Genomic DNA, 14,397 nt, shown 5'->3' with positions numbered 1-14,397 from the left:
TAGTCAAGACATTTACAAGGTTAATTATTATTATTAGAAATAATTTTTATTTGAAATATAACTTGTTCTTCAAACTTTGCTTTTGTCAAATAATGCTCCATTTGCAGCAATTACAACATTGCAGGCCTTTGGCATTCTAATTCTAATCCTTCTAATCATCCATTAGTTTTCTAAGGCAATAAGCAAACACAATGTACCATGCGAACACATATAGTTGCTGGAAATGGGCCTCTATACACCTATGTAGATATTTCATTAAAAACCAGACGTTTCCACCTAGAATAGTCATTTACCACATTAACAATGTATGGTGTATTTCTGATTAATTTAACGTTATCTTCATTGAAAAAAACAGTGCTTTTCTTTGAAAAATAGGGACATTTTTAAGTGACCCCAAACTTTTGAACGGTAGTGTATACACAATTATTTCCAATCATTCAATTTAATGGGTTTCCATATGTATATAAACAATATTTTTGACGTGAGTGGGCCATGTATTTTCTTAAATGAATAGGTTCTAGTTGTTGTGTCGCGTATGTGCACCACCAGAGGACACCAGTCCTTCACCTGACATTTGCTTTTAGGGCCAGCCCACTGTCCCATGACGGGTGGAGATATCCCCTACCTGTCCACACATGCCGCTATTAAGCAGACGTTTCGGTGATCTTGTACCCCACCTCCTTTGAATTTTCTTATGTTTTCACTTGTTTGAAGAGCGTTTTAGATGTTTGTAAGACTTTTTTTTTACTGTGACAGTCATATTATGGACGATACGATTTTTACGTTTTAGCAGCTTTACAATGATATGACAATCAACTTGCCTCGAGGGACACTCCTTGGACAGCTCGAGGAAGGGAAGGTGAATTTCTTAGCATTCACGCACTGAAGCAGGAAGTTGCAAAGAAGGGATAATGGTAAGATTTGTTTTAACATTATTCGACACGCACCTACATTTATTAGAAAACAAAAAGTAGCTCGTCGTTTCACAATATGCGGTCATCCTGAATTATGATACACTTACAGATTGGTCAGTCAAATCCATGCATTTCCTAACAGATTTGCAATTATTGCACAGTGCACGAATTTTAAAAGCCCCTCGCCTGAGTCCAGCCATTTAAGTTCCGCAAGTTCTTGTGATCTTACTAACTTGAGTTAAGAGTTGGGTGCAGATATTTCAGAATGCGGTCTTGAGTACTAACTTGGGACAAACTCATCTGACGGGATAAAAAAAAAAATCAAGTGCTGTGGGTGCAAATGAATCAGCAGGGACAAACGTGTTTGGGCAGGGTTATCCACACCAGGCTGGAGAGGGGAAGGAATGTTGAGAATTCTGGATGAGAAAATTTGGTCAGTTTTGTCTCTCCAGGCCCAATGGAGCCTACTCAGCTCATAATATTTCTGTCCTCTTATGGAATTAAAGTCATCAGTGAGCCACTGTCGTCTGTGCCCTGGTAAAAACAGCCTGTCTTCCTCTTTCATTGTTAAAAATAGCAGAGAACTGTGACTGGCCCTGCAATGACTAGACTGGACTTTTGCACCATAGTGACATGCTCAGTTTTGTCTTCTCAGCTTACCAATACAAAAGGTAGCCTCAAAACCCAATGCAACACACATACAGTACACACACAGGTGACAGTGTTTTATAATTACTGTGGCTTCCATTAAAAAGGGTTAATAAGTTACAATTAGTTTTTTTTAAAATTGTTTTTACTTCATATATATGTGCCAGGGTTTGGTTGTCTGTCCTGCAGGCTGCAATTTTTGATACCAGAAACCTTTTGTTGGTCATTCTTGATGTTATTATTGTCACTTGACCTCATCAGGATCCCAATGGGGACTGATGCATAAAGATCATGTATCCCAAAGAAATGAGAGAAGGTCGAGTCGTTCACTTGAAATAGGGAGATCTTTATGTGGTTCTGAATCTTAAAATGTATCCACATAATGATGGGTGGTACAGTGATTGTTGGTGGGTTCACCTGTTACCACTTTTAGCTTGTTTGCACCTCAAGTTTCAAGTTTTTATTGTCAGGTGCACAGAACAACACAAGGTCAGACTGGGCACTGAAATTCTTGGGACAAGACAACGCAAGCAACCTGGCATAAGATAACATATAAGTACTAAGAACAGATTACATCTATGATGATCTAAAATAAAATAAGATAAAATAAAAATCAATCATAATAATAAACATCCTAATATACAAAATAGTATGCAATATACAATATACTAGACCTCTAATACACATAATGACCTATACTAACCTTAGACAAGACCTATACTAATCTAAGACCTATACTAACCTAAGACAAGTGGGGTACAGTTAGTGCAATAGTGCAATCTTGAGTTGAAAGTGACACTGTGTAAAGTGACTAGTGAAAAATGTATCAATGTAAAGTGACTAGTGAGAAATCAATGTCCATTCAGAAGCCTGATGACCCTTGGATAGAAACTATTGTCCAGTCTGCTTGTGCGAGACCGAATGCTACGCACTTTATGCTTAATGAGTGTTAAGTATACAGGCTTACTAAAAGACAGGATTATTTAAAAAAAGATGGAGGGAAAGCGAGGGACTGACTTTTAATATTAACAGTTGCTAGAGCACCAGAATTTCAAAATCCCAAACTGTTTAGCGACACTTTTGTTTCATCCTCATCTCTTCATACCCTCATCTTTTTATTTGACCCTCCCCTCCTCTCCTCTCAGGGGAGTAAGGAGCGTTACCATTGGCAGACCCAGAATGTCAAGGTCAGCGGGGTGGACGACATGGTCCTGCTGTCAAAGATCAATGAAGAAGCCATAACGGACAATCTCAAGAAGAGATACATGGACGACTACATCTTTGTATCCTTTACACACACACACACACACACACACACACACACACACACACACACACACACACACACACACACACACACACACACACACACACACATACACATGTTCTGACCCCACCCAACACAATCCTGTTGTTAAGAGATTTGCCCTAATGATAGGCTACACAGTACACAAGCACATGTTCTAGTGTCTCAACAAGCTCCTCCATGTCACATTTGGCAGAAGGTGGCATGGATGTATTTATCAGATATAATTGAGACTATATGATTCTGGCTTGTTGGTTGCTCCTCTTTGACCTGCTGTGCTTAGACATACATAGGACCGGTGCTGATCTCAGTCAACCCCTTCAAACAGCTGCCATACTTCACTGATAGAGAGGTGGAGCTGTACCAAGGAGCTGTAAGTACACACACACCAATGTTATAATTCAGGAAGTGAATAACGTTCTTGGTTCTCATGGTGTAGGGCTTTTCCACTGTGAAGCTAAGGTCACTTCCAGGCTGGCTCAGATCCAGTCTGTCAGCCTCGCCCATGACCATTAAGCACAGTTAATAAGTTACCTGATCTATGTTAATTTCCACACCTCACTGCCTGCTCCAGTTCTTTTATTGTGGAAAAAAAACAACAAGGCTAGAAGTCAACAGAAACCGGTGACCATTGCAATGTAGAGTTTACTAGTGGTTTGAACACAATTTCTTAATGACAGAATCCCCTCCAGGAAACTGGTCTGTCTCGTTACAGTCGATGAAGTGCAGTTGATTTTTGCAGTGCTTGAAACTTGAAATTTGGTAAAGATCACAGTGTACAAGAGGGAGCTAATATTCGGTTCTAGTCGGCAGAACACAGAAGATCAGATGATAATGATGATAATGTTAAAGATGATGGTGGGGGGCGGTGCACCCTGTGGCTGAACTGGACTTGGATCCGGCCCAGCATGTCTTGCTGCATGTCCTCCCCTCTCTCTCTAACCTGCTTTTCCTGTCTACCTTGAACTGTACAATTCAATAAAGCATGCCCCCCCCCACACATTTTTACATATATGTGTATATGAAAAGATGATAATGATGGTGCTAATTGTTATCAAATATATGACCCCCCCTCAATCCCCGCTCCCTTCCTCTCCAGTCCCAGTATGAGAATCCCCCTCACATCTACGCCCTGGCCGACTACATGTACCGCAACATGATGATCGACTGTGAGAACCAGTGTGTCATCATCAGGTCTGACCAATCAACCCAACAGCTCTTGGACTTGATTCCCATCTTAGATTTACAGACATGCTTTAACAGCTTTTTACCATCCTTCATCTATTCCACGTGCAGTGGTGAGAGCGGAGCTGGAAAGACGGTAGCAGCCAAGTACATCATGAGCTACATCTCGAAAGTGTCAGGTGGAGGTGCCAAAGTTCAGGTGCAGGCTTCTTCTCTATTTTTACACCTTCACAGTCAAGCATGAAATAAAATGATCATTGATTAATCTCAAATAAAATAGCCATGATATGTAACTGTGTCATACACCCAGATTACTCTGACCACTTCTTGTTTAAATGACTGAAACATGAATTAAACATAAAAACAGTAATTATATAAAGATGATGAATGATGCTAAAATCTATCTGTGCTCATCTTTTGTGCTAATCATGCTTGTCCTTGGGTTTTCCCAGCATGTGAAAGATATCATTCTTCAATCCAACCCTCTGCTGGAGGCCTTTGGGAATGCCAAGACAGTCCGCAACAACAACTCCAGTCGCTTTGTGAGTAGAATCAGAACTCCACAGAATACTGGTTGTTAGACAGGAAGCGCTAAGCTGTCTGCTCAAAACCTTGTTTTTGGAATTACAATTCAGATTTGTACTCCCTGATCATTTACAAAGATAGGAACAGCACAAAGATATGAACCTCAATTTAATCTACCCCCGTCTCCCCAGGGGAAGTATTTTGAGATCCAGTTCAGTCGGGGAGGAGAGCCGGACGGAGGGAAGATCTCTAACTTCCTGTTGGAGAAGTCCAGGGTGGTGTCTCAGAACCAGGGAGAGAGGAACTTCCACATCTACTACCAGGTACGACCCAGCTTGTCACCACATCACCGGGAGGGAGAAGATGAAACACTGTGTGTTGTAACAACGTGTTAAGTAGATTTCATGTGTGAAAAGGATTTGTGACATTGTACAGTTAGTCCAGAAGCTTTCAACAACAGACACGGATACATTGCTGCTGTGGGACCTAAATGATGTCAGTATGCTTGATTTCGAATGACCTTTTGATCCCAGGTCTTAGAGGGCGCAAGTAAAGAGCAGAGGGAGAACCTGGGTATCACCACGCCAGACTACTACCTCTACCTCAACCAGTCCGGCACCTACACTGTAGAGGACGTCAATGACAAGAAGGAGTTTGCAGACACCATGGTTTGTTCATCTCTTTCTTTCTCTCTGTTTGTTGCTTTCTATTTATCCATATCCAAGTGATTTTCTTTCACTTTGTTCTCTTAAAATGTTCAAAGACTGTTCTCACTTCTTTCGATTGTGTGTGTGTGCGTGCATGTTTGTCAGGAGGCCATGTCTGTTGTGGGTCTGTCCCTGGATGAGCAGGACACAGTGCTGCAGATCGTAGCAGGCATCTTGCATCTGGGCAACATTGCCTTCCGAGAAGAGGGCAACTATGCTGTGGTGGAGAGTGAGGACTGTGAGTAAACAAACACATAGACATTCAGGCACAATTCAGACACCTAGAACATTCTGTGAATTTGTTTCCCTGAAACAAACGTAGAGAGGGATATAGTCCAGGTGTTTCCAATTTGATCAATTAGTCTTTTTCCTTTAGGACAATCATGTGAGTGCTCAGTGTTTTCATGGTTCTGTCTCTCCTCACCCCTCCTTCCAACCTCTCCTCACCCCTCCTTCCAACCTCTCCTCACCCCTCCTTCTAATCTCTCCTCTCTTCCAGTCCTGGCTTTCCCAGCCTTCCTGTTGGGCATTTCCCAGGAGGGCCTGAAGAACAAGCTGACCAGTCGCATCATGGACAGCAAATGGGGGGGCAAGACTGAGACGATCGCCGTCACCCTCAACACGGAGCAGGCCTGCTTCACACGCGACGCCCTCTCCAAGGCCCTCTACTCCCGTCTCTTCGACTACCTTGTGGACGTGAGTACATCTCCTGGCACTTTACAGTTTACTCTTTCGTTCTAGATTTAACTCTCCATGGATGTTTACTTGGTTGAACTGAGAGAGACCTATCTATGAATGCTCAATTTAGCTTTTTAGGGGCCATGAGTAAGCCATAAGATAAAACTGCATATACAGTATCTTTATCTGCAAATTTTAATCTACATGTGATATTGAGGATGTTGGTGTAGTAAGGTGTTACTTAGTTAGATTAGTTATAGCTTTTATTATATTTTGCCCTTCAGCTATGGGACACAAAGAAAAGGAATTTGTCGGCTTTTTAAAGCCTCTTAATTTCTAATTCAGTCTCATACTCATTATTCAGTTGTTCTTGTGTGCGTGCATGTTTGTTGGATGACACAAGATAAGGCACGTCTAATGATATGCGTTAAGAAAGAGCACAGTTTCCGCATGTCAGGTCTTGTTTTCAAACAAGGACATTGCTGTTATAGCTACACATTACGTTTGCCATGCCTTTTAGGAATAATTTAAAAAGTGCAGAGTAGATAAACAGTAAATGCTTTTGCTCTGCACGGCCCCACGTGAAATATTTACAAGTGTAGATGGACGTGAAATAGGGCTGGGCGGTATGGCCTAAAAGGTTTATCACTTCTTTGTTCGGCAAATCAACCCCACTGACGTTATTTTCAGACATCATTAATGGCTTACACTTGCCAACAAAAGTAGTTTGCTCATATGAATGTTTGCTTCCTCTGGAGTTGGGCTAGCTTGTTTGTTGACTTTCATTGGCTGGCACAATGCGTGCAGTGTCCATGCTGCATGTTTTTTTTGGTAAAAGATACAAATTTGAACAAGCCCACTAGGCAGTATCACTTGACTTATATTTTATACCAAACAGAAACTCTTTACTAATACATTTATTAATATATTGTGATATCCATGACATGGCAAAATCCATATCATGGCACAACGCAATACCGGTATTCGCGTTCATACCGGTATACCGCCCACCCCTAACGTGAAAATCGGATTATTTTCAATGTGCATGTTAAATCCCATGTTCCTTCCTCTCTCACCCTCCCTCTTCCATTTTCTTTGTAGAAATTGTTTTTATAATTTTTTGCCATTTCCCCATACCTAGGCTATATCTTTCAATTTCTCTCTCTAATTTTTTTCTTCTACCCTCCCACCCCAACCTTTCCCTTTCTTCATCCCTTATCTCTTTCCCCCTTCTCCCACATTATTTCTGTTTCAAACCCAGTCTATCAACAAGGCCATGCAGAAAGATCATGAGGAGTTTAACATTGGTGTTTTGGACATCTATGGCTTTGAGATCTTCCAGGTAAACACCTTCTTCCTGCCCTTATTTCTGTAACCCTACAGTAGTGACATTCACAGGTTGACACATAGATCATAGGTGTATCTAATCTATTTGTGTCAAAAAATAGCTGACCCTTACATTCCGGCAGCACGCAATGTGTGCTGAACACTGTCTGCAGTAAATTACAATTTTGATATATATATATATATATATATATTCTTTTCAATTATACATTGTAATAATCTATTGTTTTTCTAATAGCAAAACGGCTTTGAGCAGTTCTGCATCAACTTCGTTAACGAGAAGCTGCAGCAGATTTTCATCGAGCTCACACTAAAGGCTGAGCAGGTAACATGATCTGGATGCTCCGACACATCTGCATGCGTTGTGTCATGCAGATGTGTTCATGTAGTAAAGAGTCTCGTTTCCGGCACGCACACACTCAATTGTCTCTGCCTTTGCAGGAGGAGTATGTACAGGAAGGAATCAAGTGGACCCCGATCGAATACTTCAACAATAAAATAGTGTGTGACCTCATCGAGTCCAAATTGGTGAGCGTTACCCAACATAAAGCACCACTTTCAATCACATGCAGACAAAGTATGGCACTTTTAAAGACGTACAGTAGTTCCCTTTAGCACACCTGTATAGGTTGCTGCAGTCCATGATGAAGCGTCACTGACATTTTCCCCTCACGGCCACAGAATCCGATTGGCATCATGAGTGTCCTGGACGACGTGTGTGCCACCATGCATGCCAAGGGCGACGGCGCTGACCAGATGCTGGTCCAGAAGCTCCAATCCCAGATTGGCACCCATGAACACTTTAACAGCTGGAATAAAGGATTCATTGTTCACCACTACGCGGGAAAGGCAAGGACACCTTGTGTCAGACCGGTGTCAAATGTCATTTGGCAAATATTGGGAAATAAATGTCAATAAAATGCACTTCTCAAGTATTTTTCCCTGGTGGTTCCAATTGACCCGGACCAGGTTCTCTTTTAATACTATATATAGAGAACATACATTCTAACTTTTTCACTTCCCCCACCCCTTTGAGACGATCAAATGATTGTGAAAGCAAGCGCTTTAGTGCATACTTTAGCTGTTGAAAATGTAGTCAAATCAGAACTCTAATCTGAACTGTTGACCAGGTCTGCCAACATATGTAACTGGTGGTGAAGTGAGCCACCTACTGGAAAGGTGATTGTACATACACTTATTGTTGTACATCACACTGAGGCAGAAACAGCAGCTACACCTTACTCCGAGCTAGTAGTGTCTAAGCAAGAGCCTATTCTAAGCTACCAGCTATCGTCCAATATGATAATCTTTGTACATTATGCAATATTTTGGTGCATTCAATATTGTGTTCATTCTATAATCACCAGAGATATATGGATCATGTTCTATGTCCTGGCTAACAAGTCTGTTTCCCCTAGGTGTCGTACACAGTCAGTGGCTTCTGTGAGAGGAATCGGGATGTGCTTTTCCCTGACATCTTCGAACTGATGCAGAGCAGCGAATTGTAAGAGTTAGAATATGCTCATATTGGGTGTATGTACTTAGCAAATTATATTCCAATTACTTCTTGAGGACAAGAACTACTAACTAAATAAAGGCGTTATGTATTTTCTGTTTGTCTTGTGCTCCCATTTGGGTAGTGTCTTCATAAAAGACCTCTTCAAAGAAAACCTTGAGGCAGAGAAGAAGGGCCGTCCAACCACAGCTAGCAACAAGATCAAGGTATCTATTTTGATTGACAAATGTACTTTGTTGTTGTCATAACCCGATCCAACAGGTTTAAGTAATAACCCCAAAGGATATTGTCACCTAGCTAACAATTAAATGGTGTGCAGTACGTGTGGGGGATATTTATACTGAGGAGAGGAGTGAGATTACCCGTTCCTCTCAGTAACACGTGCATTTCTTACTGTTCCACACAGAAACAAGCAAACACCCTGGTGAGCACGCTGATGAAGTGCACGCCCCACTACATTCGCTGCATCAAGCCCAACGAGACCAAGAAACCGAGAGACTGGGAGGACTCGCGAGCCAAGCACCAGGTGGAGTACCTGGGCCTACGCGAGAACATCCGAGTGCGCAGGGCGGGCTATGCCTTCCGGCGGCCCTTTGCTAAGTTTCTGCACAGGTGAGGTCACCGGTGGCAGCTTGGGGATTTTTTTCGGGGGAAACTAAAGTCTGTTGGAATGTTCTGTGTTTACAGAATGTGTTTGTGTGAATTGGGGGAAGAGGTAATTAATGACTCGGTTGTTTATTAGTGCACAAATTTTTATGGTGCTTCGGTCAATATTTGTGTGTGGTGGTGTGCGTGTGTCAGGTATGCCATCCTGACCAAAGAGACATGGCCCAAGTGGCAGGGGGAGGAACGGCAGGGTGTTCTCCACCTGCTGAAGTCTGTCAACATGGACCAGGACCAGTACCAGCTGGGCAAGACCAAGATCTTTATCAAAGCCCCAGAGTCAGTGAGTACAAGTCGATGGCCCCTGAACTCATCTTCACCTGCACCTATACAAGGCTCTATTATTTATTTATTATCTATTGAAGACTGTTATGTGTGTGTGAGCACAGTTGTTCCTGCTTGAAGAGATGCGGGAGAGGAAGTTCAACGGCTACGCCCGTGTCATCCAGAAGGCCTGGCGCAAACACATCGCTGTGCGCAAGTACGTCCGCATGAGGGAGGAAGGTAAGATCATCTTCACCATCATCATCCTCACCATCACCATACTCAACATTATTATCATCATTAAGCTGTGTATTGGTTACCCTTTGAATCATTCTATGGATTCGCATTGAGCTGTGACAGTCCAATGTACATTTCCATTATAAGATAAACCAACAGTGCTTTGTGCTTTTGATGTACCCTTACAACAACACACTACACTGCATACATCGGTGCTTATATGCTATTCCCAAACATGGTATGTAGCTTGCTGTGTTTTAACTGTACAAATAGATGGAGCAATGGAACGGTTGTCAAAAGTGAGAGGATAAAATTCCTCAAATATGAAGAATTTTGCCCCTCTATACTTACCTCATTCTATGTACTCATAAATACTTCTGTAAATAGTGTATGTACTGTTAAGTAGTTGATAACTGTATGGTGTGCATTATAGCCTCCGACATCCTGCTGAACAAGAAGGAGAGAAGGAGAAACAGCCTCAACCGCAACTTTGTGGGTGACTACATTGGCACAGACAACCACCCCGAGGTCCGCCAGTTTGTGGGCCGCCGTGAGAGGATCGACTTTGCGGATGTGGTCGTCAAATATGACCGCAGATTCAAGGTAAGCTGGGGGCCGTCCGTTTTTGTGCCTTAATTTTTATTCTTGAGAGACTGTGATGCACAGTTTGATGAATAGGAATGGATATGTCTTTTAAGTTTGTCACTGAATATCTACAGTGTAAACTTCACTCTCTCACTCTCATTATCTCTCTTTTTCTCTCATAAAGACTGTGAAGCGTGACCTCATCCTGACCCCTAAGTTCTTGTACATGATTGGTCGAGAAAAGGTGAAGCAAGGCCCAGACAAGGGGCAGATCCGCGAGGTTCTGAAGAGACAGATTGAGATTGACAAGATCCAGTCCATCTCTCTCAGGTACCAAGTTCTAACAAGTCACCATAACTTTACACACAAGAAGAAATGGCTACTTCATTCAACGTTTTCATCCCTCCTTACCTCACCTATTATTCTGACCCCCCTTCCCACAGTACTTTGCAGGATGACTTCTTTATCGTCCACGAGGAGCACTATGACAGCGTCCTCCAGAGCATCTTCAAGACTGAGTTCCTCAGTCTGCTCTACAAGCGCTATGAGGAGAAGACCCTTCGGAAACTTCCTCTCAAGTTCAACAACCTGTTAGTCCATAGCTGCTTCTATCATCACACCAACCCAATATTTATCGTACCGGTTATAGCTAGGAATGTAGTTCTGTTAAAGAATTTTGTTCCATTGTGAATCTAGGTGTCTTTGGGAGCTTCAGAGTTCAATAAATTGCCTTCCTTTGTGTGTCCCCCATCTCTCCCTCATCCCCCTCTCTCTGCACTCCAGACTGGAGTTTAAGGTGAAGAAAGGTGGCTGGGGTCCCTTTGGGGCAGCAGGCTCCAGACAAATCCAGTTTCAGACGGGCCAGGGAGACGACGTAGTTCTCAAGCCCAGCAATAAGGTCCTCGTAATCAGCATCGGACCCGGACTTCCCAAGAACTCCAGTGAGTCAAAACCCATCAAGTCTCAGGACTGTGACCAGCCGTAAACGTCTCTGATTCTAAGAATACATCTTTATGAATTATTTTCTGTATGCATAGATACAAACTGATGCTTTAACATTTGTTTATGGAATTATTAAGTAAATAGCTGAATAATCTTCTACACCATTTTTTTTTTAAAGCACCCATCTGGTTCTTGTGTTTTAGGGCCGACACGCAGGGACAACAGGAAAAGTCGCTACATGGACAACCAGACCCCTGGATCAGGACAGTACTCACGTGGTGAGAAAGGCTAACACAGTAACACATCAAACCAGGTTTTACGGTGCATGGCCACTTAGTTTACAACGCAGCACAGTACAAGAGATGAGTTACAACAAAGCAGGGAATTGAACCCGGTTCCTCTGTGCATCGCAGGCTCCCCCAGGACTAGAGGTGGGAGCCGTGCTGGAGGTGATCGCCAGAGTGGCCGCCCGCCATCGTCCAGGAGTTCAATGCTGCGTCAGCAGGCCAGTATGGATCAGCCTAGCCTGCCTCGACACCTGGGCTCCCGGCAGCCCTCCAAGCGCTCCAACAACAGCAACCTCGGCCAGGCCGACATGGGCTTCATGGGAGTACCTGATCAGGGGGTCGCTGGGTAAGTGGAGGGAGAATACCACATGGAGATGTCTGTTTTTTTACAGAACTGATGAATGTTCAGTAAGTACTTTGGTTTCTTTTGCACAATTGGTGTTTATTCTTGAAGTATTTTGAGTTACTTAATGTTCTAACATCAACTATTAAATACTAACATAAGTTAAATGTATTTTCTATACATTTATCTATTTTCTATGGTCTCTCTCTCTCTCTCTCTCACTTTCAGTTCTGTTCAGGAAAAGCTTTTATTGTCATGGAATAAATGTGTTAATATTGCCAAAGCAGCAATTAATTGACAATTATACCAATTATAGTGATGAGAGGAATGTTCAGCATGTTCTTTCTCTTTCCCTTCTCCTTTCTGTCTTTGTCCCACTTCTTCTTAGTCTTCATCGTCGACGTTCAAAGGAGTACAAGCCTCCCCCAGGAGCTAACCGCCCTAAACCAGCTCCCAGGCCTAAACCTCGCACCCCACAGTGCAGGGCGCTCTACGCCTACGATGCTCAGGACACAGATGAGCTGAGCTTCAACCCAGACGACGTCATAGAGGTCCTCACTGAAGGTACACTTTCTATTGAGTACTGCCTAAGTAGCCCATTACTATGGCTCAGTTTCAGACATAAACAGGACCAATGTTTTCAAGCAAACAGCAGTAACCATTCAGTAACAGGTATCAGAAATGTTTACATGCCCACACATACTACTGCCTAAGACAACATTGTGAGTAAAAGTGTACAACGTCATACCAAAAATCCATGTCTTATGAAAGTACCTGTATTGAACAGTAGGTATATAGTTCATTAACAAAAACAATTAAGGTCCTGATCTGCACTTTACATTACATTTCACACACCTATATCTTACACTGACAGATCCCTCGGGCTGGTGGTATGGTCGTCTGCGAGGGAGAGAAGGCATGTTCCCTGGAAACTATGTCGAGAAGATCTAGTTGAAACCTTAAAAATTGATGCTTTATTATAACACAAACAGTAGAGACAAAAACAACAGGACTTTACATCATGGAATCATGGTCTTGCCAAAAAAACAAACATTCTGCAGTGTACTCCAATGGTTTTTTTTTTTTTAGGGGGGTCTATTTTAGCAGGGAAAATGTTCAAAACCATATTGAGAACTTTCGAATAACCCGTTTAGACTGGTTTAATGGAAATTAAACTGTAATTTGTTCAATCTGGTTTGCCACATTTCTATATAAAAGCAAATATGGGTCACGTAGTCCTTGAAGGTGGAATACATGTGGAACATTTTTATTAACTTGGTATTTTGTTTTTCTAAAACCATATCAAACAATTGTTTGTATGTGGTCCTATATGTATGAAATTAACACAACTATGGTATAGCAAAGTAAATCAAGGGAGCTTTAGCATCCTGCACAACTTGAAATGCATATCGACATTATAGTTAGGCCTACTATTATGTCAGTTGGTAAGATTTTATTTTTCAGCAAAAACACGTTTTATTTGATTGTATATTGTCTAGAAGAGCATAAAATAAAGACGTTTAGATGTTTATCTTATTCTCTTTTTTCACACGGACAACGGACCCGGTAAAATACGTAAAGTCTTCAAATGTAGGCTACATTGTGAGAAACAATTAAATGATCAATAATATACATTTGTTGCGAATTACTAGGCTAAATTATGTTACATCATGCGCTCAGTTGGATATCACTGTCAACTCGAAGCAGTCCGTGTATGTATAACACGCCTTTGAGTTACATTTTAAACGGATGGCTCTCCGATTCGTGTAACGTGGTCCCAGCGCGACTCGACCCTGAGAAAGAGCAGCGTAGGTATTAGTAAGGTCTTTATTAAGAACTTGGGCCAGAAGGAGTGCAAGGAGGCCTACTCGCTGCAAGTTCACCAACGTCTACACATCAATAACCTTGGACAGGAGTGAATGAGCAGCTCAGATGTCTTCAGCAAGCATGGAAAGATCACGAACGTCTGGGCCATGAAGGTGGACAATGCCATGTCCCGAAGGTTCGTGTTTGTCAACTTTGAGGTATGTGATTTAAAGGCTGTGGATGAGATGAATAAAGTGGCATTCAACGGCAAGCGCATCAATATGCTGTGCCCAGAAGGACCTGAGTGTCAAACAGCTAAGGCGCAGATTCCAAAAGAAAATGGGATGCAAGACCAATCCTTCCTCGCCACGGATTAGTGGGCTAGCCCGCAGTCATTTAAAATAGAAAAACTCATTTTTTGTCTTCTAATACTTTTTGTCAGTATTA

The 14,397-nt window shown here is 42.2% G+C and overlaps 1 protein-coding gene across 1 annotated transcript; it reads left to right on the top strand.

Annotated features, from left to right (window-relative positions):
• Positions 1–702: 702 nt before the first annotated feature.
• myo1eb (myosin IEb) lies at positions 703–13,673 on the top strand. Its single transcript, XM_067238320.1, has 27 exons — positions 703–914; positions 2,708–2,845; positions 3,152–3,241; positions 3,968–4,062; positions 4,165–4,252; positions 4,506–4,595; positions 4,770–4,901; positions 5,112–5,246; positions 5,391–5,523; positions 5,785–5,981; positions 7,225–7,305; positions 7,546–7,632; positions 7,749–7,835; positions 7,989–8,156; positions 8,726–8,811; positions 8,948–9,029; positions 9,230–9,435; positions 9,625–9,769; positions 9,876–9,990; positions 10,421–10,590; positions 10,757–10,902; positions 11,016–11,162; positions 11,356–11,513; positions 11,718–11,792; positions 11,928–12,147; positions 12,533–12,708; positions 13,019–13,673. Exons 1-27 carry the CDS (start codon positions 912–914, stop codon positions 13,093–13,095), a joined length of 3,327 nt encoding a protein of 1,108 aa, XP_067094421.1. The 5' UTR covers positions 703–911; the 3' UTR covers positions 13,096–13,673.
• Positions 13,674–14,397: the final 724 nt, after the last annotated feature.

The sequence above is a fragment of the Osmerus mordax genome, chromosome 6 (assembly GCF_038355195.1).
Source record: "Osmerus mordax isolate fOsmMor3 chromosome 6, fOsmMor3.pri, whole genome shotgun sequence".
Lineage (NCBI taxonomy): Eukaryota > Metazoa > Chordata > Actinopteri > Osmeriformes > Osmeridae > Osmerus > Osmerus mordax.
Note: the sequence above shows the minus strand (reverse complement) of the source record. Positions and strands in the feature narration are given on the sequence as shown.